This window comes from Sitophilus oryzae, unplaced genomic scaffold (assembly GCF_002938485.1).
Source record: "Sitophilus oryzae breed Bouriz unplaced genomic scaffold, Soryzae_2.0 scaffold_1500_pilon_pilon, whole genome shotgun sequence".
NCBI lineage: Eukaryota > Metazoa > Arthropoda > Insecta > Coleoptera > Curculionidae > Sitophilus > Sitophilus oryzae.
This window is the reverse complement of record NW_022146171.1, coordinates 3,260,230-3,285,603: the sequence shown is the minus strand read 5'-3', so window position 1 is coordinate 3,285,603 and position 25,374 is coordinate 3,260,230. Positions and strand designations below refer to the sequence as shown.

Sequence of the window (25,374 nt, the reverse complement as noted above, 5' to 3'; positions counted from 1 at the left end):
TGTTAAAAAACACTAATTTTTAATCAAGGAGCCTTGGAAAAATAGATTTGATCTTCTAATGTTTTTAGTGTCTTGTCCTGGTCGGTTAAAAGATGCCCGAATCGTATTTTTAATCATATCTCAATTTTTTCAAATGGAATGAGGGTGGCTCATTAGCATATTTGGAAAAAGCATTTTTTTACGAATAATTTGATACCACACACTTGGTATTTTGAGTCAAATTGTCGTTGTGAACCGCATGTTACAATTTCAAATAAACCATATGCCAAAATGTCAAAAGTTGACATATGCTATGTCATTCGATTCAGTGTGTCATTTTCTATTGAATAAAGTAAAAAAATACCGAGGGTGCCATTTAAAAATCAAAAGTTGTATGACCGAAAACAATTGAATACGTCAATCAATCCCAATTTATGTCATATACTAACATACCAAATATCGTTGTTTTATCTGAAAAAATAAAAAAGTTATAGGTACGTAAGCCACTTTTGAGACGCACCCGCTATACATATCTTAGTATATAATAATTATATAACAAGAAAACAATTCTCAAAGAAATCACTAGAAATTCATTAATTTCTCAATAAAATATATCAAATATCTTTTGTTGTTTATAATTTTTATTAAACTCAAATATCTTATTCTTTGCTTTCAGCTTGCACAAAAGAAAAAATAAACAATTTATATAAACCATAAAAATCATGAAAATTAATTTCTGCTCTGTTTTCCCTTATACCGTCATTTTCATTAAAATATATTATTTTACTTGCTCTGAGGAATGTTGTTCAAACATAATAAAGAAAATTGAAAATAAATAATGATTATAATATCTTCAATGACCGGTATCTCAAAAACTATAAAGTGTTTAAAACAAGCAATAAAGGCAAATAGAATGGTTATATCTATCTTTTAAGAATTTAAAATAGAATACTCGAAAAACTAAAAACCATCTAAAAATTATTCCAATCCTCCCTCGTATTATCATTTTCCTTGAATCCTGGCGCATTCGCCAGATTTTATATAAAATTTATAAACGATTATATTTTTTATAAGAAAACCACATGTAATGGCTAACTTACTTAAGCTATTAATAAAATTGATTTTTTTTGTGTCAATGAAACATTCATATTTTTCGATTTTTGTGCTGTTGCGTTGACGTCACCGTATAGATACATTCGAGAAAAATACTGGAAAACGCAAGGTTGGTTGACGTGTTTTTTTTCAATAAGTGGTAGGTTTTTGTTTTATTATCTCCGGAGAACAGTAGGTAATCCTAATTTAAATTAAATTCTATATCGGAGGCATTGTACCTACATGACAACCAGTGAATCATTTTTAGTACACAACAATAATAAAAGTTATTTGTTCATTTTCACATTTCTGCTTGTCGCAATTGTCGCGCTGTTATAAAAATTGCTCTCCAATCAAGTAAGTAGTTTTTTTAATATGTATATTTTAGTGTGTCACTTTAAGTCATTTTATATCTCAAAATTAGCAAGTGTCAGTTGAAAGTTGCAGTTAATTATTAAGAAAATAAGTCATTCAGAGTTTCGGGAAAAGATATTCAAACAAAGAATTCAAACAAAGTTTAGGAAGTTTGTTTGTTTTGAGCGTTTCTATTGGTGACCTTAAATGCCCAAGCGCCGACGCAAATTTTCCCACAAGCGCAAAACAGTTCGGTGTTTTCCAGAAGAAACTTCGACAACTATTTTCCCTGTGCAAAACTCCGTATTTTTACTCAGAATATAAGTACGTTTGAAACATTATTCATAAACGCCCAACAGATATGTTTACAATTCATTCATTACTTACAATAATCCTAAAGTATTATAGATAACTGACAAAGTGGATCAAAGTCATTTTTGAACTACGATATCTATTTGAGATTATTATATTCAAAGGAACTCATTATTATTTAAATAAATAAGTTTTTGAATTCCATTTATATTTGACGGGCGCTCAAATTAGACAGTTCGGAAAAATAATCGCGCTTGCGCAGTTCGATCCCGTTTTCTTTGTTCGAAAGCTCGCATGTTCGCTGGCCGGTTTTGCATGTTGATTTTTTCACGAAAATTACGAACACACTGCCAAAAGGGAGGAAATTAATTAAAGTGTTCTTTCGTGTCCGATGTCTAGTGCTGATACGGCAGATAGCTCCGTCGATCCCCCATCAAAAAAGCGGAAGCTAGATACAAGCGGTTCCATTGATATGGCGAACAACGGAGTAGCCTCTGGCTCGCAAGCACAGGTAAATTCACTTGTCTTTAAGTAATATCACTATTTATTCCAATATTATTCAGAAACCATCATAATATAGTAGTTGAACTCACACTCATATTCGAGAAATATTTCTCTTCTGTATTAACTTTTATCAAGATTATTTTTCATGTAGAAATATTTTAGTCATTAACCTTCTTTTATAAAACGCATTGTCATTATCACGTACTTTTCATAAACTTATTTTAATCAAACACAATAAGTATTTTCATTCCCATTTAATTAATTATTGCATCAAAGAACATTCATTGTTGTATTTGACATTTATGATGTTGACTTATGTAAAAAATGTTTAAATAATTTATTAAAATACACATTTTTTATGGAATAATTCAACTGAAATCGATAAGGGTTTGTATTCTAGACAATTTACGTTTTCATAAACTTAGTTTAATTAAATACAATAAGTATTTTCATTACTTTTTAATAATATTACAACAACAAACATTCATTGTTATATTTTGACAAGATGTTGACAAATAATTTATAAAAATACATATTTTTTATAGAATAATGCAGCTGAAATCGATGAGGGCTTGTATTCTAGACAACTTTATGTGTTGGGTCATGATGCCATGCGACGTATGGCATCAAGCGACGTCCTTATATCTGGTTTAGGTGGCTTAGGTGTTGAAGTTGCAAAAAATGTGATTTTAGGTAGGAAAAAAAAGCTTGTAACCAACTCTCAGAGGTAAAATAATTTGTATCTGTTATTTTTTAGGTGGTGTTAAGTCAGTTACCATACACGATGAAAAACAGGTATCCATAACTGACTTTAGTTCTCAGTTTTTCTTTGTACCAGAAGACACAGGTAAAAATCGTGCTGAAGTTGTTTGTAAGAAGTTGTCTGAGCTGAACAATTATGTTCCAACTCGTTCGTACACTGGACCCCTCAATGAGGATTATATTAAGAAGTTTAGTGTAGTAGTGTTAACTGATTCGACCAGAGCAGAACAATTAAGAATTAGCGAAGTAACTCATGCTAATAATATTGCCCTAATTGTGGCAGATACGAAAGGGTTGTTTGCCCAAGTATTTTGTGATTTTGGTGACAGTTTCACTGTAGTAGATACGAATGGGGAGCCTGTGGTTTCAGCTATGATTGCTGATATTAGTACTGATAAAGAAAGTAAGTATTTTTTTTTAAATTTGTATTGATATTTTATATGAATCATCATGAATAATATAATTATGTAGGTTTGTTTAAAAAAAAATAGTCACTAAAGTATTTTTAGATATTACAATGTGGGAATTTATATTTTCTAGGTTAAAATATGAAGCTTAAAATAGATATTTATTTTTTCAAATTAAATACATCTTATAAAGCAACATATTATTTTCTATTGAAAAACTAACTGAAAATAAAAGGAATGCTTTTTTAATAATAAAATTTAATATAATTTTTTTTAAATGCTCTATGAAACATAAATATTTAGGTATTTCACTTTTATAATTCTGTTTTATCAGAATTAATAAATGGTACAAAATCAAGTTTTTGTAGAAAATTTTATATTTTTTTTCTATTTAAATAACATATTTCAATTCAGGATTTGTATTTCCTACTATGATAATACGAGATTAAATTAAATATTCAACACATTTAAAGTTCTTTTAAAATTACAAAAATCGCAAGTTATTGATGCTTTTTAACTTGAAACAAAGTCTGTTCTACAAGTCAAGAAGCCTTTTGACAGATACCATCCAAAAAAATACAGAAACTACAATTTGCTTGTGAATTAAAATGACCGACACATCCGTCACTGTCAGGGATTGTTTCTTTGGACAGACTATAGTTTATGATAGTGCCTTCTTCATAACATACCAGGGTGGCGCCTCTCATACGATGCGGAGGTTCCAAAGAAAACGGTAGTTTAATATAGAAATGATTTGGTAGCATATGTAGGTTAGTATAGAGCATTTTTTAAAAATATAGAGAGTTCTACAGGGTGTCCCCAAAAAGAGTTATGCATCAAAGTTGTTTTTTTTTTGTAATGGAACAACCTATACCCGGTGCGTCTCAAAAGTGGCTCACCTCTATAACTTTTTTATTTTTGCAGATAAATAAACGAGATTTGGTATGTTAGTATATGACATAAATTGGGATTGACTGGGGTATTCAATTGTTTTTGTCTTTGGTTTAATATTGAAATGATTTGGTAGCATATGTAGGTTAGTATAGAGCATTTTTTAAAAATATAGACAGTTCTTCAGGGTGTCCCCAAAAAGAGTTATGCATCAAAGTTGTTTTTTTTTTGTAATGGAACAACCTATACCGGGTGCGTCTCAAAAGTGGCTCACTCCTATAACTTTTTTATTTTTGCAGATAAACGAGATTTGGTATGTTAGTATATGACATAAATTGGGATTGACTGGGGTATTCAATTGTTTTTGGTCACTTCCTGTTTCACCGGAAATGACTATAACTTTTGGTTTTTAAATTGCACCCTCGGTATTTTTTTACTTTATTTGATAGAAAATGACATTCTGAATAGAATGACATATTATATGTCAACTTTTAACATTCTCGCTTAATAAAAAATTGTATTTTAAAATTCAATCTAGTGTGCCATGGCTATGTTAAGAACACTAATTCTTCATCAAGGAGCCTTGGAAAAATAGATTTGATCGTCTAATGTTTTTAGTGTCTTGTCCTGGCCAGTTAGAAAATGCTTAAATTGTATTTTTAATCATATCTCAATTTTTTCAAATGGAACGAGGGTGGCTCATTAGCGTATTTGGAAAAAGCATTTTTTTACGAATAATTTGATACCACACATTTGGTATTTCAAGTCAAATTTTCGTTATGAACTGCAAGTTATAATTTCAAATAAACCATATGCGAAAATGTCAAAAGTTCACATATGATATGTCATTCTATTTAGAGTGACATTCTCTATCGAATAAAGTAAAAAAATATCGGGGGTGCCATTTAAAAATCAAAAGTTATAGTCATTTCCGGTGAAACCGGAAGTGACCGAAAACAATTGAATACGTCAATCAATCCCAATTTATGTCATATACTAACATACCAAATCTCGTTTTTTTAACGTTTAATAAAAAAGTTATTTTAACGTTTTATTAAAAGTATTTTCTCGTTTAATAAAAAAGTTATAGGGGTGAGCCACTTTTGATGTTTCAGACGCACCCGGTATATTAATTAATTTTTGGATTCTATGAAAAAAAAATAAAAGATAGTTTCATTAAAGAAGCATATGCGTCAAATCTAAAGATTTTGACATATTTCACATTTTGTGAAAATGAAGAGTAAATTTTAAATTTCAATAACAGGTACCTAAATTGTAATTTACTCTGTATATAGCCTGATCTTAAAATAATTGTTATATGTTAAATCAAATTAAAATTTGACCTGAAAAGCTATACAGGGTGAAACAGAATTAATATTGAACATTGGTCACTTTTAAAACCAAATTACTTCTTTATTTTAAATGGAACACCCAATATATTATTTCAATATTCAATGGAGAATTCATATATCTTCAAAATACTATTAATGTTGCCTACACCTTAAACAAAAATTTTTCTAGATATTTTCATTTTTTTAATTTTCAGTCAGTAGATCTTTATTATTTGATAAAATCTAGGTGGCTGTGATATACCTTTTGTTAATTTAAGAAAAATTAAAAGATGTAGAGTAAACTATTCCACGGTAAAAAAATACACGTTTAAATATATTTTAATTATTACGGAATTAAAACTAGATATAAACGTATAATTATGTGACAAAAATTAGCTAGATGAAATCAAATGCTGAAAATGCTTCCTTTCCTGTTCACTCAGTTCTTTTCATGTTGACAGATGTTCAACAGATAGATCTTTTCATGTTAAAAGGCATAATAATATGCAGAGTTTAATTTTGAAAAGCAGCCACAATATTTTCTCATGTTGTTGAGAATAGTTGGTCGAGTTTTGTTAACACTGTCTTCGGCATTTAAGTATTTTATTAATTGGTGAACGCACACTGCAGCCACCCAACTAATAGAATCATATCAATTCTCTCTTATGTAGGATAAGTTTCCATTTGCGGCAAATTTTTAAAGTTGAACTAATGTGACAGCTTTGTTGAAGTAACGTCAGACATATCACAGCCACCTAGATTTTATTATATAATAAAGATCTACCAATACTAAATCATAAAAATCAAGATATCTAGAAAAATATTTGTTTGTAGGGTATGCAACCTTAATAGTATTTTGAAGACACATAAATTCCCGATTGAATATTGGTATAATATACTGGGTGGCCCATTTAAAATAAAAGAGTCTCTTGCTTTTAAAGGTGACTAATGTTCAATATTAATTTTGTCTCACCCTGTGTAACTTTTTGGGTCAAGTTTTAATTTAATTTAAAGTACAATAGTTGTTTTAACTGCATATTAGGCTAGGTATACCGGTAAAATTCCACTTCAGGTAGTTTTTATTGAAATTTAAAAATTGTTCTTCATTTTTGGAAAATGTTAAATATGTCAAAAACCTTGCATTTTAGTGATATACTTCCCTAATGAAACTCACCTTTATTTTTCTCCTAGAATCCTAAAGTCAATTAATATATAGGATTGTTCCATTACAAAAAACACAACTTTAATGTATAACTTTTTTAGGGACACCCTGTAGATATCCCTATATTTAAAAAAATGCTCTATACTAACCTACATATGCTACCAAAATTTCATTTCGATATAAACTACCTTTCTCCATGGAGCCTCCGCGTCATATGAGAGCCGCCACCCTGTAACAGAGCGATTTAAAATAAATATTTAACTTGGTCAATTAGTAAATATGATTTATTCTTATTAACATAACTTTTTGATATAAAGAGGAAGTATTTAGCAAAAGAAAAAGTTGGATAAAAACTACTGTCATCTGTCATTCATGTGATAAAATACATACTATTAAAAATAGTAGAGAAAAATAGAAAATCTAAAGTCTGTTCAATTACTCACGGAAGACTGCCACAGATGACATTTAGAAAATGACATAAAACACAATTATCCTGTTAGCCAAAATGACAGTCACAACTGTCACTGTCATTGAACAGTGACAGTTGGACAGACTCCAATCTTGAATTGCCCTCGATACACTACACATTGTAATATATTTTAATATTCTTAACACTTATTTCTGTACTTGCTACTATTTCCAATTAAAAAATGTACAGAATTTAATACTATTTTGTAACTTTGGGAGAGCTTTAAATGTGGAGAAAATTTTATATATTTATATCTATGAAAAACTATTACTTGCATATTTTATAAAAAGACTAGATGTAAAAATCTCAAATAACAAAGCTGTTAATGGATCTTTTAAACACTCTGTATATGAACTTCTAGAAATGATTCTCAATTTATATGGTATGAATTTTAGGTGTTGTTACTTGCATTGATGACACAAGACACGGTATGGAAGATGGAGACTATGTCACATTTTCTGAAGTACAGGGTATGACAGAACTAAACGGTTGTGCACCAAAAAAAATTAAGGTAGAATACTAGACATTTTTTTTATATTTGTAATATCAGTTCTATTTTGTAGGTGCTGGGACCATACACATTCAGTATTGGAGATACTACAGGTTTTTCAAAATATGAGAGAGGTGGTATAGCTACTCAAGTAAAAATGCCCAAAGAATTGAGTTTCAAGTCTCTGAAAGAATCGTTAGAAAACCCAGAATTTGTTATTACAGTAAGTTATCTCTATACAGTTAATAATGATAAAAATTAATAATATAATTTTTAGGATTTTGCCAAATTTGACCATCCATCTCAACTGCATCTTGCTTTTAGTACTTTGCATAATTATGTAGAAAGAAACAAGAAATTACCTAAACCGTGGAGTTCTGAGGATGCTTCACAGTTTTTATCTATTGCTAAAACACTAGTTAGTGGTGATACAGAAGTAAACACTGAATTGTTGGACCTTTTTGCAAAGGTAAGTCATCGAAATATATTCTTGGAATTAAAAATATATAATAAGCATGATACAGTATGACAAAAAAATTATGCTCAAATGTACTTTGTATTATGATAGATAAACATTTCTTATGGGAAGTAACATTACTTTTTTTTTAAATGTGAAAGTTGAAGTTCAGTCATAGATTTAACTATACCAGAAAGTTAAAAAAATAAATAATTTCTCAGATTAGTAATAGTTGAAATATATTTCTTTCAGATGATCAAGACCGAGTCTTGAGGTATATTTATTTATATATCTGTACTAACTATATTTTTTTCTATAATACATAATTTTAGATATAACTATTTCCAGCAAAAAAATTTTTGCAACCAAACTTTGGAAGCGCAAACAAAACATAATTTTACTCACCAGTAGATCCAATATTGCCTATTACACCAGATATTGTATCGCTCCGCCAGCACTTTTTAAAGGTTAGGTCATTGTCTACCCATATGTTTCATCCAAATAGATAATACTTGGCTATATCTTCGAATTTCGCGTATATATTTATATCTCTCTCTGCAATATAATGGGCCGCTCCACTAATATTTATCTGTTATTTTGACATTTACGCCAAAAAAAATCATTTGATTTTAATACTAAGCGTTTCCCTGCCAAAGGAAAATTCGATTCTTCCTGCAATTTTTGCAAAAACTTTCTAATTGTGGGGACGAGTTTGAATTCGAGATAAAATCTATTTATCAAATTCCTGACCACTTGGAAAAAGTCGTCGAGCTTTTCAACAGCAGTCTTACGTGGTCGTTTCTTTCCAGCGCTGGATATCATTTTATCGGGGTTAGTTTACAGCCTTTTTTTTTATCTTCTGTGTGAATTTTTTTATAGCCGATACGCTAACTCTGGTATAAAGAGATATCCGCTCAAGTTTACGTTTAAGCGGCAACTTAAGCGAACTCTCTGTAGCTTCTTCGTCGCAAACCCTATTATGAACACAAGGAAATAAACCAAATGAGATTTCATCCACGTTTATTTATATTTATTTTAGTTTAGCTAAAATATTTAGGTAAAATGTGTGCTTTTCATTTTAGCCAATATTTAATTTTAATATTCTAATAATTATATTATTATTATTCTACTTACCTATATAAATTAGCTATTATTTCTCTTGTCTGGCTATGTAGCGTCGTACCCTTAACAAATTTATTCATTTTAAAACACAAATATACTATAATAATATAATTAAAAACTACGAACGAAAAACATTATAACAAGATGATAAAATAACTTAACTATCAAATATAGGAATAAAGTTTAGGATAACCGGTATAAAATAATGAAATAAAGTAATAATGATCAAAAGAATGACACCGCCACTGGATATTTCAATAGTATTCAATATTCCTACTCTTTTCAGAAGAGACCGTGAAGTTGGGGATAAAGCAAGCGAATAGGAAAGGCGTAAAAGCCATGGCAACCGCGTGGTAACAAATCATGTGACGTACTCTCGCCAATCATGTTCGATGAATAGGCGGCCATGCGCGGCGATGCCGGTTTGCCAATGATATCCATGAAAAATCTTCAACTTTCATAATAAGCAGGTTATACGGAATGAAAGAAATAAGTTATTAAATAAAACATATCGAACAATATGAACTACGTTAAAATTCCTTAGTAATATACGTCAGAATATATGCTAAACACATTATATATAATAAAAATATATTAAATTTATAGTTCATGTCTGGCAATTTTGCAATTTTATAGATAAACGTGGCAATATCGAGTTTTTTTTCTCGCATTCCTTCCGTAGCTTCAGATCCGCTGGTCAAACAGTAGCTGTAGTTTCTGTAGAACTAATATGTTCTATAGTCCAGTTGATTTGAAAGAAACTTTTTGCTTTTCATTATGGTTTTAAATTTATCAGAAATCGCGGCATTTCAGTAACTCTACGCTAGTACATTTTTTCCTTGCAAATATCTTTATATTGTGTATAGCAATACATATCAAGGATAATCAGAGTAATTAAAAAAATCGGTTATTACCACACTCAGGCAGTTTCTTAATGCACTAATCATTAGCAGAAACGTTCATGTTTGTGGAAAATAATATCCCACTTCAAAAAGAGAAAAGGTATGTTTACTGATCTTTATCTATAGAAAAGGGATACAGTATTTTTATTTACTTTTTTTAACTAAATTAAAATGAAAAAAAAACTCTGAAATTTAGCTTTTATGACAAGAAACTTTTTTTTAAATCATTAAATATTTTATTCTTTGATAATAATTCTGTTAAATAGACTTCTGCTGGTGAGCTAAATCCAATAAACGCTACTATAGGAGGTATAGTCGCCCAAGAAGTGATGAAAGCATGTTCTGGCAAGTTCCATCCAATCTTACAATGGCTGTACTTTGACGCCATTGAATGTTTACCATCCGATCCAAAAGACAGATTACTTATTACAGAAGAGGATGCAGCACCGACAGGCAGTAGATATGATAGTCAAATAGCAGTGTTTGGCAAAGAGTTCCAAAAGAAAATCAGTAAGTAAATACATAATTAATTCATGAATTTCCTAAAATAAAAACATTAGGAAAGGTCTATATTGTTACGAATTCCACTAATTTAAACTCACGATAAAATACCATAACGAATTTATTTTCTCACTATATACACACAATTTATACTGATTACAACACACAATTAACTATTTAAAAATCGTTCGCCAAATTGTCAGGATTCACAATTTAAAACTAATCGTGTTTCAAAACAAAAAACTAAGCTGCTGAGCGCGGTTGCGCTTATATACATCCTTGCGGCTGCTTCTCGAACGTTCAAAAATTATCTGTAACGTTCTTTTTGGTTCCAATAATTTCCGCTGATTGGGAATTAACTGAACTCGCTTTTCTTCTACTTGGCTCGTTCCCCGACAGATGTCGCCACACACACCTTGATAACATTAACAAACTTGGCGAAGTTACCAATTTTTTTGTTATAATTTTCTGGTTTTGTTAGACATTGAGTTTACACAATTAAAGTCTGTGCAACTAGAGGACACATGACAGTGACAGTTGTCTGTGTGTCATTTTAATTCACAAAATTAATTTTTGTATGTTGTCTGTCAAAATCTTCTTTGACATGTGGGACAGACTTTTCCTTACCATACAGAAGCGATACAAGTGATTATTTCCCTCATCGTGAAATGGACCAATCAGCTAATCTAATTTTTCGAATAAATTTTGTTTAGATAAGTGATTAAATACCAAGACCGGTTTAACCGCGATTATTTTTTCGGCTTCCTTTTGGGTTTTCTTTTTGTCGTTTATCACTAATTCTGAGAGATTTTGGCAACAGTTCATATAATAATGACATCTATAACTTACACAAATTGTAACTTTTATTACAAGTGTACTGATATAAAACAAAAATAATGTTGTTCTATGTACCTGTGACCTGTGACCAAGAATATTATAAATTTAGAATTTGTTGTTTGTAAAAAAAATGTTGTCCGAAAATGTTAAATTTTATAGTTAATAAAATTCTTATAGTTATTTGCTCCATCCTAAGTCATTCGCTTCATTCTGGAAATAATCTAGCCATATATCACTCAGCCTATAAATTTAATTGATTAAACTACCCAAATAATTTTTTGCATGATCTTGCTTTTTAGAAAATAGTTTTATGCACAATAATTTTAGAATAAAAACACTCGACCGCTTCGCGGTTTCGGGTTTTTATTAAATTATTGTGTATTCAACTATTTTCCAAGCAAAATCTGGCGCAATATATATTTGAATAGTTTAATCGATTAAATTTATAGGTCTCGTGATATAATATATGATTATTTCATGGACTAAATTTTAAATGAGCTTATTAATCATATTTTAAGGCTATACTTTTAATGATGCCTGTTGTGAAATTTTGATAGTTGATGGTTAATTGCAGGAATGGGCGCGTAAAAAGCCATAATGGTTTTTACATCAAACAAATATTTTGTCAAAACCAAAGAAATACTTTTTGAATAAATTTTGTTTAAATCGTTGTTTAATATTAATGACTGCTACAAAAATTCATTTGATTTTTATATAATTCGTTTTTTTTATTGATTTTACTTTTTGTAAATATAAAAATCTGTTTCAAAATAATTTTGCTCGGTTTTAATCATGCAATTAAAATTGCAGAAAGTGCGGACAAGCAACCACCACACAGTGTTTCATTTTGGTCACTTCATTTTATCTGCGCCGTAATTTAGAACCATGAATTCGAGAAACAACTTGTCAGCATTGGCAGCAGTAATTATAGTAAAAAAGAAAATCCAGATATTAGACTATGGGTAAAACTGGACCGATCACCCACATACACCTATGTTTTTAACTGAAAAGCAGTCTTATCTCTCGGTTAAAACCGTGCAAAACATCTAAAGTGTGTGGGGCCCTTAAGAAGAAACCACCATCTCTTATTCTTATATTTTTTACATTTTTACCTCTTTTTTACATGAAAACATAAAAAAAGAACAGATGCTTAAATACCCATGCTTCCCGAATATTTTTATCTTTATTCATTGTAATGACGTTTATAATTTAATTTCATATTGCTTGTTTAAATTTGTATTTACTATATTCTAAAGTTTTTTAAAGAATTAATATAACGTCACAATACGAACAGCTACATAAAGAAATTATTTTTCTCACTGTATTTAACAATTTCTTTGTCGAAAAATTAAAGAAAGTGTAGAAATTGTAGTGTTACGTGACTTTAATTGTCAATATGGGACTTAATGTTCAAGAAAAATGCACATACTCTAAAAATGTTGAGGTTTTCTGTCGCTTCTGTATTGTTAAAGTATTCCATTGATAAAAAGAATGTTTAAAATGGCTACCATGGCTGGTCTTAGGGTTGTGAAGCACAAATATTGAGTTTTATGTTCAAATATTTCTTATAGATTCACTGAAATACCTTATTGTGGGTGCCGGAGCTATTGGATGTGAACTTTTGAAAAATTTCTCCATGATGGGTGTGGGATCTGACAATGGTCAGATTTTTATAACCGACATGGACTTAATCGAGAAATCTAACTTGAATAGGCAATTCTTATTCCGACCTCATGATGTACAGAAGTCAAAATCAGTCTGTGCAGCCAAGGTAAGTCACTTTTAACAACAAAACACACTCGTTGTTACATATTGGGTTGTTTTTTAGGCTGCAAAGAAGATGAACGACCAAATAAATGTGATCGCCCACGAAAATCGAGTCGGTCCCGAAACCGAGAGCATTTATGATGATGACTTCTTTGAAAATTTAGACGGTGTTGCCAACGCTTTAGATAATGTTGATGCCAGGATATACATGGACAGAAGGTTTGTGGTATTTTGGCTATTAACTTTTAATACTTAACTCCAATGTAACTCCAATTTTTAAACATTCTCTACACTATGCGCGAAATAGCTCGAAGTAGGCTAAGGTCGTGTTCTCTCGTCTAACTTTTTCTCGTCTCGGCTTGTCTCCGCTTGTCTTGATTTATTTTCATTTCTTAAAACGTCTCTAAACTACTCGTGAAATTGTGGAGAAGGGCGTGGGAGAATTTTTTTTACCGACTTTCTGTTGTCTCCTGTTGTCTCGTTCAATTTCGTTTTGAACTGAAGAGCGCATGGGAAAAACGATGAGTTCCAAAAACGATAAATGTTCAGGAGAGCCTTTTACTTAACTTTTTACTTAATCTGCAGGAATACAATTACAATATTCTTATTATATTTCATTTTATTTTAATTAATAATTACTATATAAAATTGTATATGGTTTACTTATTTGCGGCCTTAATTTATTAATATAACTGTAATATTACTTGATGATCAATACTGGTAACATCATCAATACATATGTTGTGCTAATAGGGAAATAGAATGATTGATTGACCCAATGTCAACCAAGGGATGGTCCACGGACATGTTTTAAAAGCAATGTTCTCTTATTCTTTTTTAAATAGTCTTATGTATATTTTTTTCATGGGGCGCAACTCTGCGGATTATAAGCCGATAAGTCGGACTGCTAGCTAGTCATTGTTGCCCTGCAGTTTTACAGGACCCTTAGTATAATACCAATACCAAATAGCCACAAATCTTTTTATAAATATTTGCCTTTTTTTCTTTAGGTGCGTTTATTACCGAAAACCTTTGCTCGAATCTGGCACATTAGGAACAAAAGGAAACGTCCAAGTTGTAGTTCCGTTCCTCACTGAATCCTACAGTTCGTCCCAGGACCCTCCAGAAAAAAGCATTCCCATCTGCACCTTAAAGAATTTCCCCAACGCCATCGAACACACGTTACAATGGGCGAGGGACGCATTTGAAGGGCTGTTCAGACAGAGTGCAGAGAACGCTTCTCAGTATCTTACAGATCCCGATTTTATCGAGAGGACTGTCAAGTTGCCGGGTGTACAGCCATTGGAAACGTTGGAATCTGTCAAAGCAGCTTTGGTTGATGATAGGCCCAAGTCGTTCGAAGAGTGTATTGTTTGGGCTCGAAAACATTGGCAGGTATGTGCTCATTTTTATGTTATTCATTACTAGAGTATGAAGCAGCTTAGAAAAGGCGCCGAGCGCCATTATTTTTAATAGACGAAGATAGAGCGATAAAAGATATTCAATATTTTGGATATAATAAAAAAACTCTTTGTTAAAAAACAGCATAAAATTCAATTTCATAAAATAAATGATAAAAGGGAAGGGTAAAAGTAGAATATAAATTTGATTTTTTACAAACTAATTTTAGACCCTGTCTACACATAACATTTTACCTGTCAGTTTTACATGTCGGGTAAAACGGAAGATCGTCTACAAAACTGACGACAGTTCTCAAGGCGGTCGTCACTGTGTTTAGTGAAATTGAAAAGAAAATACATGGAATTTTATTACAAAATTGTATTTATGGTTTAAATTTCATTCGTAAACATGCAAAGCTAATTGTGAAAATCATTATTGTTAGGTAATAATCGTTAAATATTTTAAACAATTTTGTAAAATTAGATTATTTTGTGAAATTATGCAAAAATATTACATTTTTAAAAATTACTTATTAAAGATGTTGTAATATATCTAGGGTAATATATGTATATTTTACGGTTAAGGTCGGAAATTAAGTTAATTTCAATATTACCCTGTTAATCTCGAAACTCACAAAACAACTAAACCCATACATTAACTGTAAGACTGACAGATAAAACTTTATGTATAGACCGGGCTTTAGGGCCTCTACGTTTACTTATTTCTCCCAGACATAATCAACTATATTCTGTCTGAAATTTCTGTTAAATAGTCAGGTTCTGATCTTAAAAACTAATGTTTATTTTTTAAATATTTTTAAATATTTCTTCTAGGACCAATATCACAATCAAATCAGTCAGCTGCTCTACAATTTTCCACCAGATCAGCTCACAAGTACCGGTCAGTTGTTCTGGTCCGGTCCAAAACGTTGTCCAGTACCACTCACCTTTGACATAAATGACACGTTACACTTGGATTACGTCATAGCCGCTGCAAATCTGAAGGCGCAGGTGTATGGGATTCCCACGAATAGGGATAGAGCGTATATCGCAGGAGTGGCTTCAAAAGTTGAGGTAGGAGAAACATTTACAATTTTTATAGTAAAATATTTTAGTTTTTTAACAAAATCAATACCAAAGCCTTATTTCGAACCTCTACACCCAGTCTCCTACCACTGTGGCCTGCACCATCTTGTGCAGGTGCTTGATAGGCGGTAAGCATGGTTTGTCCGGTTTCAGCCTTGCTTCCCCAAATAGAAAGTGTCGCTCGCGATCCAGATCCTTGCAGTAGCATATTATGTGCTGTTGTTTCAGGATCTTTATCGCAAAGCCTGTAGCAAAGATTTCGTTGATACAGGGTGAGCTTATTCAGGTAGCACTTGACAGTCCTATATATCTTGTCAAAATATCTGTTTAATCCGCACTTTATTACTGTTGAGCATTAGCAGTTCCTTTGTGGCTATAGGATTAGGTTCTTAATTTGTGAAGGTTAACAAGTATCAGTACTTGAATATTCTGAAAATATTGTTTCAAACTATTGACTATTTTACGAGAAAAGGGCTCCGTGTCATAACGTGATATGTAATAATTGTTAAAAAAGTGATTTACCACACTCGGGCAGTTTCTTAATGCACTATATCATTAGCAGAAACGTTCAAGTGTGTGGAAAATAAAATCCCATTTCACCAAGAGAAAAGATATTTTTACTGATCTTCATCTGTAGAAAAGGGATACAATATTTTTTAACGACGAGTTTTTCAAATAAATTGAAATTACCAACTAATACAATTAGGTTTTTTTAAAATTTTTTATGAAAAAAATAACTGTCAACTGTTATCTATTTTCTCGACAGACTTTACATCAGCTTTCTTATCAAAGTCATGTATAAATACTGAACAAAATGACTAGGAAAGGAGTAAATTAACAACATTAGTGCGACCACGAAGGTTTTTTAATATGACTTGAATTTATCAGTGGCGTTCTATTTTTTAAAACGCGTTAAAATTGTTTTTTCAGGTCTCTTTCTAAGATTAACAATAATCTTGCTGTAATTAAAGTCCTGGCACAATGTCTTTCCAGATTTATACACTTTGCATAAAACCGCTTATAAAATAAAGTATTTCAAACTCAAAAAATAAAACTAAAATTAAAGAAGTTTCTGCTAAATCCCTTCGTTTTCATATGTATGAATATGTAAATTTTATATTTGACTCGTTTCTTAGCTTATTCAACGATATAAATAAGAAATAAATAGGCAGGGAGGCGCCAGAACACTGGTTCATTTGAACTACTATTTCAGGTCCCACCGTTCGTACCAAAATCCGGCGTTAAAATTGCCGTAACCGACTCACAAATGGCAGCAAACGGCAACAGCATCGACATGGACCGCATTACCCAGCTCAGAGGTGAGCTACCTCCTCCCGAAGAAGTCGCAGGTTTAGTGCTGACTCCTCTGGACTTCGAAAAAGACGACGACAGCAATTTCCACATGGACTTCATCGTTGCAGCGTCGAATTTAAGAGCGGCGAACTATAAAATTCCTCCAGCCGATAGACACAAATCTAAGCTGATCGCAGGTAAGATGTTTATATAGGAGTATAATTTTAGTAAAATTAATCCACACTCAGGCAGTTTCATAATTTGTGCTAGTTATAGAAACGTTCAAGTGTGTGGAAGATAATTATTAATCTTTTTTCGTTTTGTGAACAAAATATGTAGGTTTGAACATTTTTTTGTTTGAACGATGAGTTTACATTTTTATTGTTTTTTTTTCAGACGAGCGTTCTTTATTGCTTATAATTCCATACAATCGAAAAAAAAACGACGTCAGAACTTTTTTGAAAATTAAAATCGCTCTTTTTAAGCATGTGATGAATGTCATCGATCGTCATTTCCAAATTACCTTAACGCCGTTTTTTTACGATCACACGGTATATACAGGGTGTCTCAGATTTTAATCGGGAAAATTTAATAGACGATAAAACTTGCAAAAATAAAACAAAAAGTTCATATCATCTTGTAAGATTTAAAGCTTCCTTTTCGAGATACAGGGTGTTAAAGTTACTTATAAAAGAAAAAAAAATTAAGATATTTGAAAAACTATTTAATCGATTTTGATACAACTTCACCCGTTTATAATACTTACTATGGGACTTAATTTGATGTAATTAGATTTAAGTTTAATGGCCAGGGGCGGCGGTGGGGCATCATTGTTAAATTATTTTAAAGGAAAAAATAGGCACGCCACTGCTTTTTTAGAAGTTTAATATTATTTTTGGATTTAGTAATTAAAAATTTTTTTTTCTCCTGACTTTTTTGTCTATCTTGTTTACTTCTTGCGATAAAAATTAAATTCATTTATTCACTCCACCCTGGACAATAAATTAAATAATAATGGTTAGTTTCAACTTTATATCGAAAAGGAAGCTTTAAATCTTACAAGTTGATATGGACTTTTTGTTTTATTTTTGCAAGTTCTATCGTCTATTAAATTTTCCCGATTAAAATCTGAGACACCCTGTATATACTACCTTTATCTTCGTTTTGCAAGTTAAAATGCGTATAATAAAATCCGTCCAACGAGTCAGTGAAGATTTCGAGAGCGGCATCCAAAAAATGTCAAAACAATATAATTTATATGTGAACTAAAATGACAAAACATGTATGTCATGTATTCTCTCGTTGGACATACTTTATTTGCAGGATTGAAAAAACGTGTTTTGCTTTAGTTCTAAACAACACTTTTTATGGTTTAAAACATTTTTTATCTCCAAAGTGGGAGTATATCTAATGGAGCGAGTGCACTCGCGAGTGGATAAGTGCACTGCGGAACCGTTAAAAATTTAGGAACACATTAATTATAAAATATTTTTTGGGACGCTCTGCATACAATAAAAGATTTTTAGGTAGTATACAATAAAAGATTCATAAACCATGTAACATTTACATAATTTTTTTTCATATGTGCGTCAGCAACGACGATATTGGACTTTCTCGCACTAATGGTCCACCCTGTATACAGTTCATACAAACTAAACTTTTAGTCACATGATTAAGCTTGACTGGCGCCCTTTGTCCACTTTTATATATTTTCTTTTAATCAAAATATTTTAGGAAACAAAAATAAATTAATTATAAATATATAATATACCATGGGCCACAAATATAAAACCCTCCCCTCCCCGTGAGAATTTGTGTGTGGGAATTTTTTTTTGTTTGTTTTGCCATATAATTTAAGATTTTAGTTGTTTGCCTCATATCAATTACAGCATAGTCCGGAAAACACAGAAAACCGCAGAAAAACGGTTACTTACTTACTTACTTAGTTTTTGATGGTGTGTTTATTGGGGAAATAGCTAAAAAAGTAAATCATCAGGTTCCAAATTCTTAATTTTTTTATTTATAACATGAAAAAACAGAGAATTTTAAATTATAGAAGCATGCATATGAAAATAAACAAATCAGAAAATTCCAAAGTTCCATCTGTAATCAATAGCTTTCTTTTTCATCTTCATCATCCTCATGTATATCAGTAAAGTTAAAGAGGCCTGGTTCATCTCCATCTTCAAACTCATCTGGATGATAGCTTTCCAAAACATCAGTTAGTTCGGGCGGCAACGGATCCCCTTTGATCCAATCAATCTTTAGTTGTCCATTTTCCAATTTCCAGCCATGACCCACTGGACTTAGTGTTATTGGCTTAACGACGTGGGCATTATTCCATATGTAGCACTGGTAGTTTACACGACGGATGTGGTTTTCAAGAGAAGCTTTGCAAGACGGTAGTAAACTTAATTCAACACCTTGTGGATCTGGTGAAGCAGATGTCACTGTGGGAGAGTATTTTTGTGTGAACAAATCGTACCGTAGCTTATTTATATCTCTGTATCCTTTATCAGTGTACAAGTAACACACGAATTCCTCTAGGTCTGACATTAGATTTTCTTAAGTGTAAGTGATTCTCCTAATGATATAATGATAAGCACGAATTTAGAATATTTTTCTCATTTAGATTTTACCGACAACTTTCTACGCCGAATAAAAGAACTGGTGGTGTCCGTTCCTGATAATGCATGCATATTCAACATAGCATGACTCTTTGATGCACTAATACCAAAAATAGTGGTGATATTAATGACCCTTCGTTTGTTTCCAACCCCTGTTTCAAACAGTAAAACATTTTCAATTTCGTTGGCGTACTTTATCAGCAACATAAAAACATCTATGTCTGGTGACCTAATTCTGATAAGCAATTTATCTTGAAAAGATTGAGAAGCATGGAAGCAATGTAAAATAATTTTAGTATCCGTTTCCTCTTGCGAAAAACATAGCTCTTCTTGTACAGTACAATTTCCAGTTAAACCGTCTTCGCTAGTAAACAACGTGCACTGATCATTGTGTGATAAGTAAACGTTTTTACCATGAAACTAGTGGGCATATTTGTCTTGTTTCCATTCATTATATAGAAGGTTGACCAGTTTGTTCTTTGTTTTTGTCGTTACCGAGGAATTTTTCCAATCGCGAGGTATTTTGGTCTTGGACCTTTTTATTAGGAATGTTTCCCCACAGCCTCTTCTTAGCCTTTCAATGTTTTTAATAGATATATATCTAAGTAAGTATCTGTCACACAATCTATCGTTATGCATTTTGGAAAGCAACTTAATATTATCTCGGCAATCTCACCAAAGGTTTCTGGAATGTTATTGACAGCCTGAATGTGGGCCATGCCATCAATTATATAAACGCTGATTATTTACTACGCTGATTTTTTGTCTTGTTTAAAAAATTAGTTTATTAAAAAAGGTTTATAGGTTAAATTTTTTTTTTAATTTTCCTCAGTTTTCTACGTTTTTTTCCGGGCTATGCTGTAATTGGCATTAGGCAAACAGCTAAAACCTTAAATTACATGACAATACCAAGCAAAAAATATTTAGCTCACAAATTCCCACGGTGGGGGGTGGGGGTATATACGAGCCTTCGCTCTATAAACAGTTATTATTTACATCAACCAAACTCACCTTCTTAATAGCACTTAAGGGACATAGAGGACCATTACCACCGCTTTCCCGTTCGAAATATTCTAATAAAGTTGCGATGAGTTTTTTTACGGCTATTAAGATATTTTGTCCACTTCGCACTGAAAGAGGTTCTAAAAAGAACAATATTCGACTGTAAAGTCTGCTAGTAAACATTTTTAAGCTTAAAGTATCACAACTCTATTTTTTAAACTAAAAACTCATAATAAAAAACTAAAGTGTCAAAACGAATGACAAATGTCAGAAAATCTTTGAATAAGAAGACTAAGGAAGGAGCATATCAAAAATCTTAGGTACACCGCGATGGGCCTCAAATATGGCCGACTTAAATTCCGGTTTATCAGTGTCGTTCTAATTTTATTTAAAAAATGTAAAACTATGATGTAGGGTAGACGTGGGGTAGACTCAATAATTTGTTGTTTTATTTTACGTTGTGAATAAATGTTGGTAGTTATTAAAATTGTTATAAAAATACATAATTCTAATAAAAATAGATGTTATAATAAGTATTTATTAACACAAACATCCGATACGCTACTGAAGCAAGTCAAATTAACGTATCTAAATTCTTTGACATCTAATCTTTGACAAGTAATAAATAAAAGCTAAAATGCAACAAAAATATATAATTTAGTTAATTTAAGTGAATTTCATAAATGATCGGTTTACTACACGTATCTATATTATATAGACACTTACTAGCGAAAAGTTGTTCCATTATTTCACTCAATTTTTGCCGAGATCTACCGCACGCTACACAACCAACTATTTTAGAGTCTTTTCGATAAATCGCGATAGTGTCACTGTTAATTTAAGTTCTGCCACAATTTCCATCTAGATTTACTACCTTTATACAACTATCAGTAGTAGAATAAATAATAAATAACATAAAATAAGCTCCGTAAAGACTGACAAATCCACAAAATTTCAAATCAAATTCAAATGTGTCAAATGAATCGTCAAACGGAACTGTCAAGGATCCCCACCCTAGAGAGCTTTTATGGTGCCTTTTCCGCCCACCATGCATGAATACATGGATAGCATTAAGCTCCTTCCTTAGTCTTCTTATTCAAAGCAGAAAATAAATAAATTAATGCGGCAACTTGACATTTTTTACAGCACAGCGCCGAATATGTCCGTGGTTGGCAACAATTAATTTAAAATTCGCGCACTCGATGACGTAATTAAAAGTTCATTTGATATGAACCGTATAGATTAATTACTTTATAAAATCATTTTTATTTGTTAATTAGTTGTTCTATTAGTTATCTCCTACCGTTCATTAACAATAACTAATATTAACTTATTTAATAGTAAAGAATTAACATTAAATAATAGTTTCCCCGGTAATATCTAAAAAAGAAATATCCCGTCTTACACAATATAACAGAAATAATCATGAAGAAGAAATGTTATATCCAAATCCAAATATATAATTCCACACTTGTTTTTAAACAAATAAACATTTTTTACAGGTAAAATTATTCCTGCTATCGCAACAACAACGTCCGTCGTAGCCGGTCTAGCCTGCTTGGAACTGTACAAGTTGGCTCGTTCATTGAAGAGTCTCGAACCGTTTAAAAACGGTTTCGTCAATTTGGCGTTACCGTTCTTTGGATTTAGCGAACCGATCGCAGCGCCGCAGATGGAATACTGCGGAAACAAGTGGACCTTATGGGACAGATTCGAGGTCCAGGGCGAGATGACCTTGGCAGAGTTTCTACAATATTTCCAGGTGAGTTATTTATAAAAAAAATCTCTTTGGATAAAAAGATTATGGAAGTAGCATATCAACAAACTTAGGTCGAACGCGATAGGGAATTATTATGGCTGACTCAAATTCCGGTTTATCTGTGCCATTCTAATTTTATGAACGTCTAAAACTATAATGTAGAGTAGACTCAGTAAGTTGTTGGTTTTGTTTTACATTGTCAATAAACGTTATTAGTTATTGAAATTGTATTAGATACGCTAAGTCAAATTGACGTATCCTAATTATTTTTGACATGTTCTAAATAACAGCGAAAATACATAAAAAAATATATAATTTGTTAATTGTAAGTGGATTTCATAATTGATTGGCTTACTAAGTACACATAACGTGTATGATATCCTAGATCATATGTACTTACATGGATAACTTAGATAATAGAAAAACTGTAGAAGTACTATAATCTTATTTCTTAGTTGCACGTGCCAAACCCAACCATAAATTAAGAAGTTTTATGGGGAAAAATTGTAACACCATGCTCGGCCAGCTTTACCCGAAAAAATGGCCCCAAATGGCCAAAAAAATCAGTTTTTCGCAAATATCTGCCAGAATATGCAATTTAAGAAAGGTTTCTTGGAATAAAAAAATGAAGCTAAGGTAATTAAGCTATTATTAGTAAAAATATCAATAAGTTTGTAAAAATCTGAAAATGTTTGGGCCAAGGAATGTTAGCCCATATGTATTATCATAAAATATGACAAAATTTAAACAACTCCCAATGATAGCTGTTGATTGTACTACCTTTTAAATGAACTTTGAATCATCAAAAATATTAAGTTGTAACCAAGTTAGTAAACAATTTATTAATTAATGATATGCTTATGAAATCTATCTCCGGAGCGTTAAGACTTGGAGAGAAAAATCAGCAATCTTCGAGGCGGAATATCTCGAAAACTACTAATTCTACGTAAAAAATGATAATGACCATTTTTGCATGTATTTACCTAAGTTTAATTTTTTGTTCCAATAAAAAAAATTTAAATTGCATATTTTTGATACCATTTTATCGGCCAAAGCTGGCCGAGCACGGTGTTACAATTTTTCCCCTAAAACTACTCCTCAAAAGGTACACAATCCGCCAGAAAAATCCCGGTCGACGAATTAATCCGTGGTTTCAATCTTCATTTACTGGACTAAGAGAAAATTATTCCCTTATTTACAGCACGTTGCACAACTATTTTACAGTCTTTCTGGAGTTCACAATAATGTCGCTGTTAATTTACTTCTGGCACATTATTCTTTCAGATTAACTACTTAGAAAAAATAATCAATAACATAAAATAAGCTTAGAAAAGCTCAACAAATCATCATAATTTCAAATCAAATTCAGTGTCAATTGAAACATCAAACAGAACTGTCAGAAATTAATCATATGGGGTTTGTGATGTCAGTTCCATCTCTAATACATGAATGTATGGATGACATTATACTCGTTCCTTAATCTTTTTATGCAAAGAAGAAACTAAAACTAATACAAGCAAATAAATTGGTAAATGATTTAACTTATCTCTCGGTTGGATCGCGGAATGACCCAAAAGAACCTAAAAAATATATATTTTTTGTTAATTTGCCAGGATAAACATGGTTTGGAAATCACGATGCTTTCTCAAGGTGTCTGCATGCTGTACTCCTTCTTCATGCAGAAAGCTAAAGCACAAGAACGTCTCGGCCTGACCATGTCTGAAGTGGTCAAGCGAGTATCGAAGAAGAGAATTGAGCCTCACGTTAGAGCGCTAGTGTTCGAACTGTGCTGCAACGATGCCGACGGCAACGACGTAGAAGTGCCCTACGTCAAATATAACCTGGGCCCCAAGGAACGAGACTCCTCCGACTGCAACAGTGTGAATAAGATATGGTGATTTACTATGCTTTGTGAGATATTCTTGGAATTGAGATTTTTTTCTTTTTTTTTCGGTCTTTAACGCCTTCTCTCTCAATTTACATATATGTGTAAACTTAAAAAAAGTATATTTATGTCAATCGATGTCCAGTTTTTTGACATAAATGTATTAACCACTTAAACACGATATATTATTTTATTTTAAACAGCCTAGCACTAGAAATCAGGGATGGGCGTGTCACTTATCATAAAAGTATTAAAATCTAAAAACAAGCTAAAAAAGAATGACCAAACAGTAAAATAATTAAAATATCTTCTGTAGAAGGGTCACTAACAGCCAACACCGTTTTTGAAGAAGCTTTACTAACTCTTTGGACGTAAGTTTTTTACGTTTTGACACAAAACTTAAAAACCTACATAGTTTTTTACATTTACAAAATTACTTTTTACGTGTAATAAACTATTTTTATATTGAGATTTTTAACTCGCCCATCACTGTTAGAAAGAAAAGCAAGTCAAGTTGTAGCTAATTTAATTACTACTCTCATCTGGATCGTTCAGAATGCCGATGTGTTATTTTTAAAGCGTACATTTGTAAGGTATTAGATTATTAGTTATATTAATATAGGAATTATTTTCGTAAATGTGTGAAAAAAATTTGGAGCATATATATGTTTTTTTAATACGTTATAATAAATTACCAGTACATAAAATATTAAGAGATACAAAAATACAAACTTTTTTATTCTTATTTCTTTTCTATCATCCACTAAAAACATTCAGATAAATAAGATTTATTTACAAATTAACAAGTCATTTAAAAATTAACCTAATTTTGTGATTTTGGTTTCCCATAACCAAACAATTGTTTAGAAAAAGGCCAGTTCTACAAAAAATGTATTTCTCATTCAAAGTTAGCCATAATTTAACTATTGGTAGAAAAATTCAGGTTGCTTATAAATAAGATCGCACAAGATTGCAACAAGCAC

General features: G+C 31.4%; 1 protein-coding gene across 2 annotated transcripts; it reads left to right on the top strand.

Moving 5' to 3' along the window:
• Window positions 1-1,292: 1,292 nt before the first annotated feature.
• Window positions 1,293-24,846, top strand: LOC115878153 (ubiquitin-like modifier-activating enzyme 1). Of its 2 annotated transcripts, XM_030894535.1 has the most exons (15): window positions 1,293-1,428; window positions 2,137-2,248; window positions 2,787-2,934; window positions 2,999-3,406; window positions 7,659-7,774; window positions 7,827-7,976; window positions 8,031-8,222; window positions 10,501-10,744; window positions 13,144-13,343; window positions 13,401-13,558; window positions 14,350-14,734; window positions 15,574-15,813; window positions 17,039-17,315; window positions 22,250-22,509; window positions 24,120-24,846. In XM_030894535.1, the coding sequence occupies exons 2-15, from the start codon at window positions 2,210-2,212 to the stop codon at window positions 24,402-24,404; spliced, it is 3,102 nt and encodes a 1,033-aa protein (XP_030750395.1). In that variant the 5' UTR covers window positions 1,293-1,428; window positions 2,137-2,209; the 3' UTR covers window positions 24,405-24,846. The 2 variants fall into 2 exon arrangements, with proteins under 2 accessions (XP_030750395.1, XP_030750394.1); XM_030894534.1 differs by lacking the exon at window positions 1,293-1,428 and having other exon boundaries at window positions 1,489-2,248.
• The last annotated feature ends 528 nt before the right edge of the window (window positions 24,847-25,374 follow it).

Excerpts from the sequence above, each read along its gene's own strand:
- LOC115878153 (XM_030894534.1), top strand. The coding sequence starts at position 2,129 with ATGTCTAGTGCTGATACGGCAGATAGCTCCGTCGATCCCCCATCAAAA. Across the intron at positions 2,249-2,786 it reads CCTCTGGCTCGCAAGCACAG|AATAATGCAGCTGAAATCGA; the intron begins GTAAATTCACTT and ends TATTTTTTATAG. Across the intron at positions 13,344-13,400 it reads AATCAGTCTGTGCAGCCAAG|GCTGCAAAGAAGATGAACGA; the intron begins GTAAGTCACTTT and ends GTTGTTTTTTAG.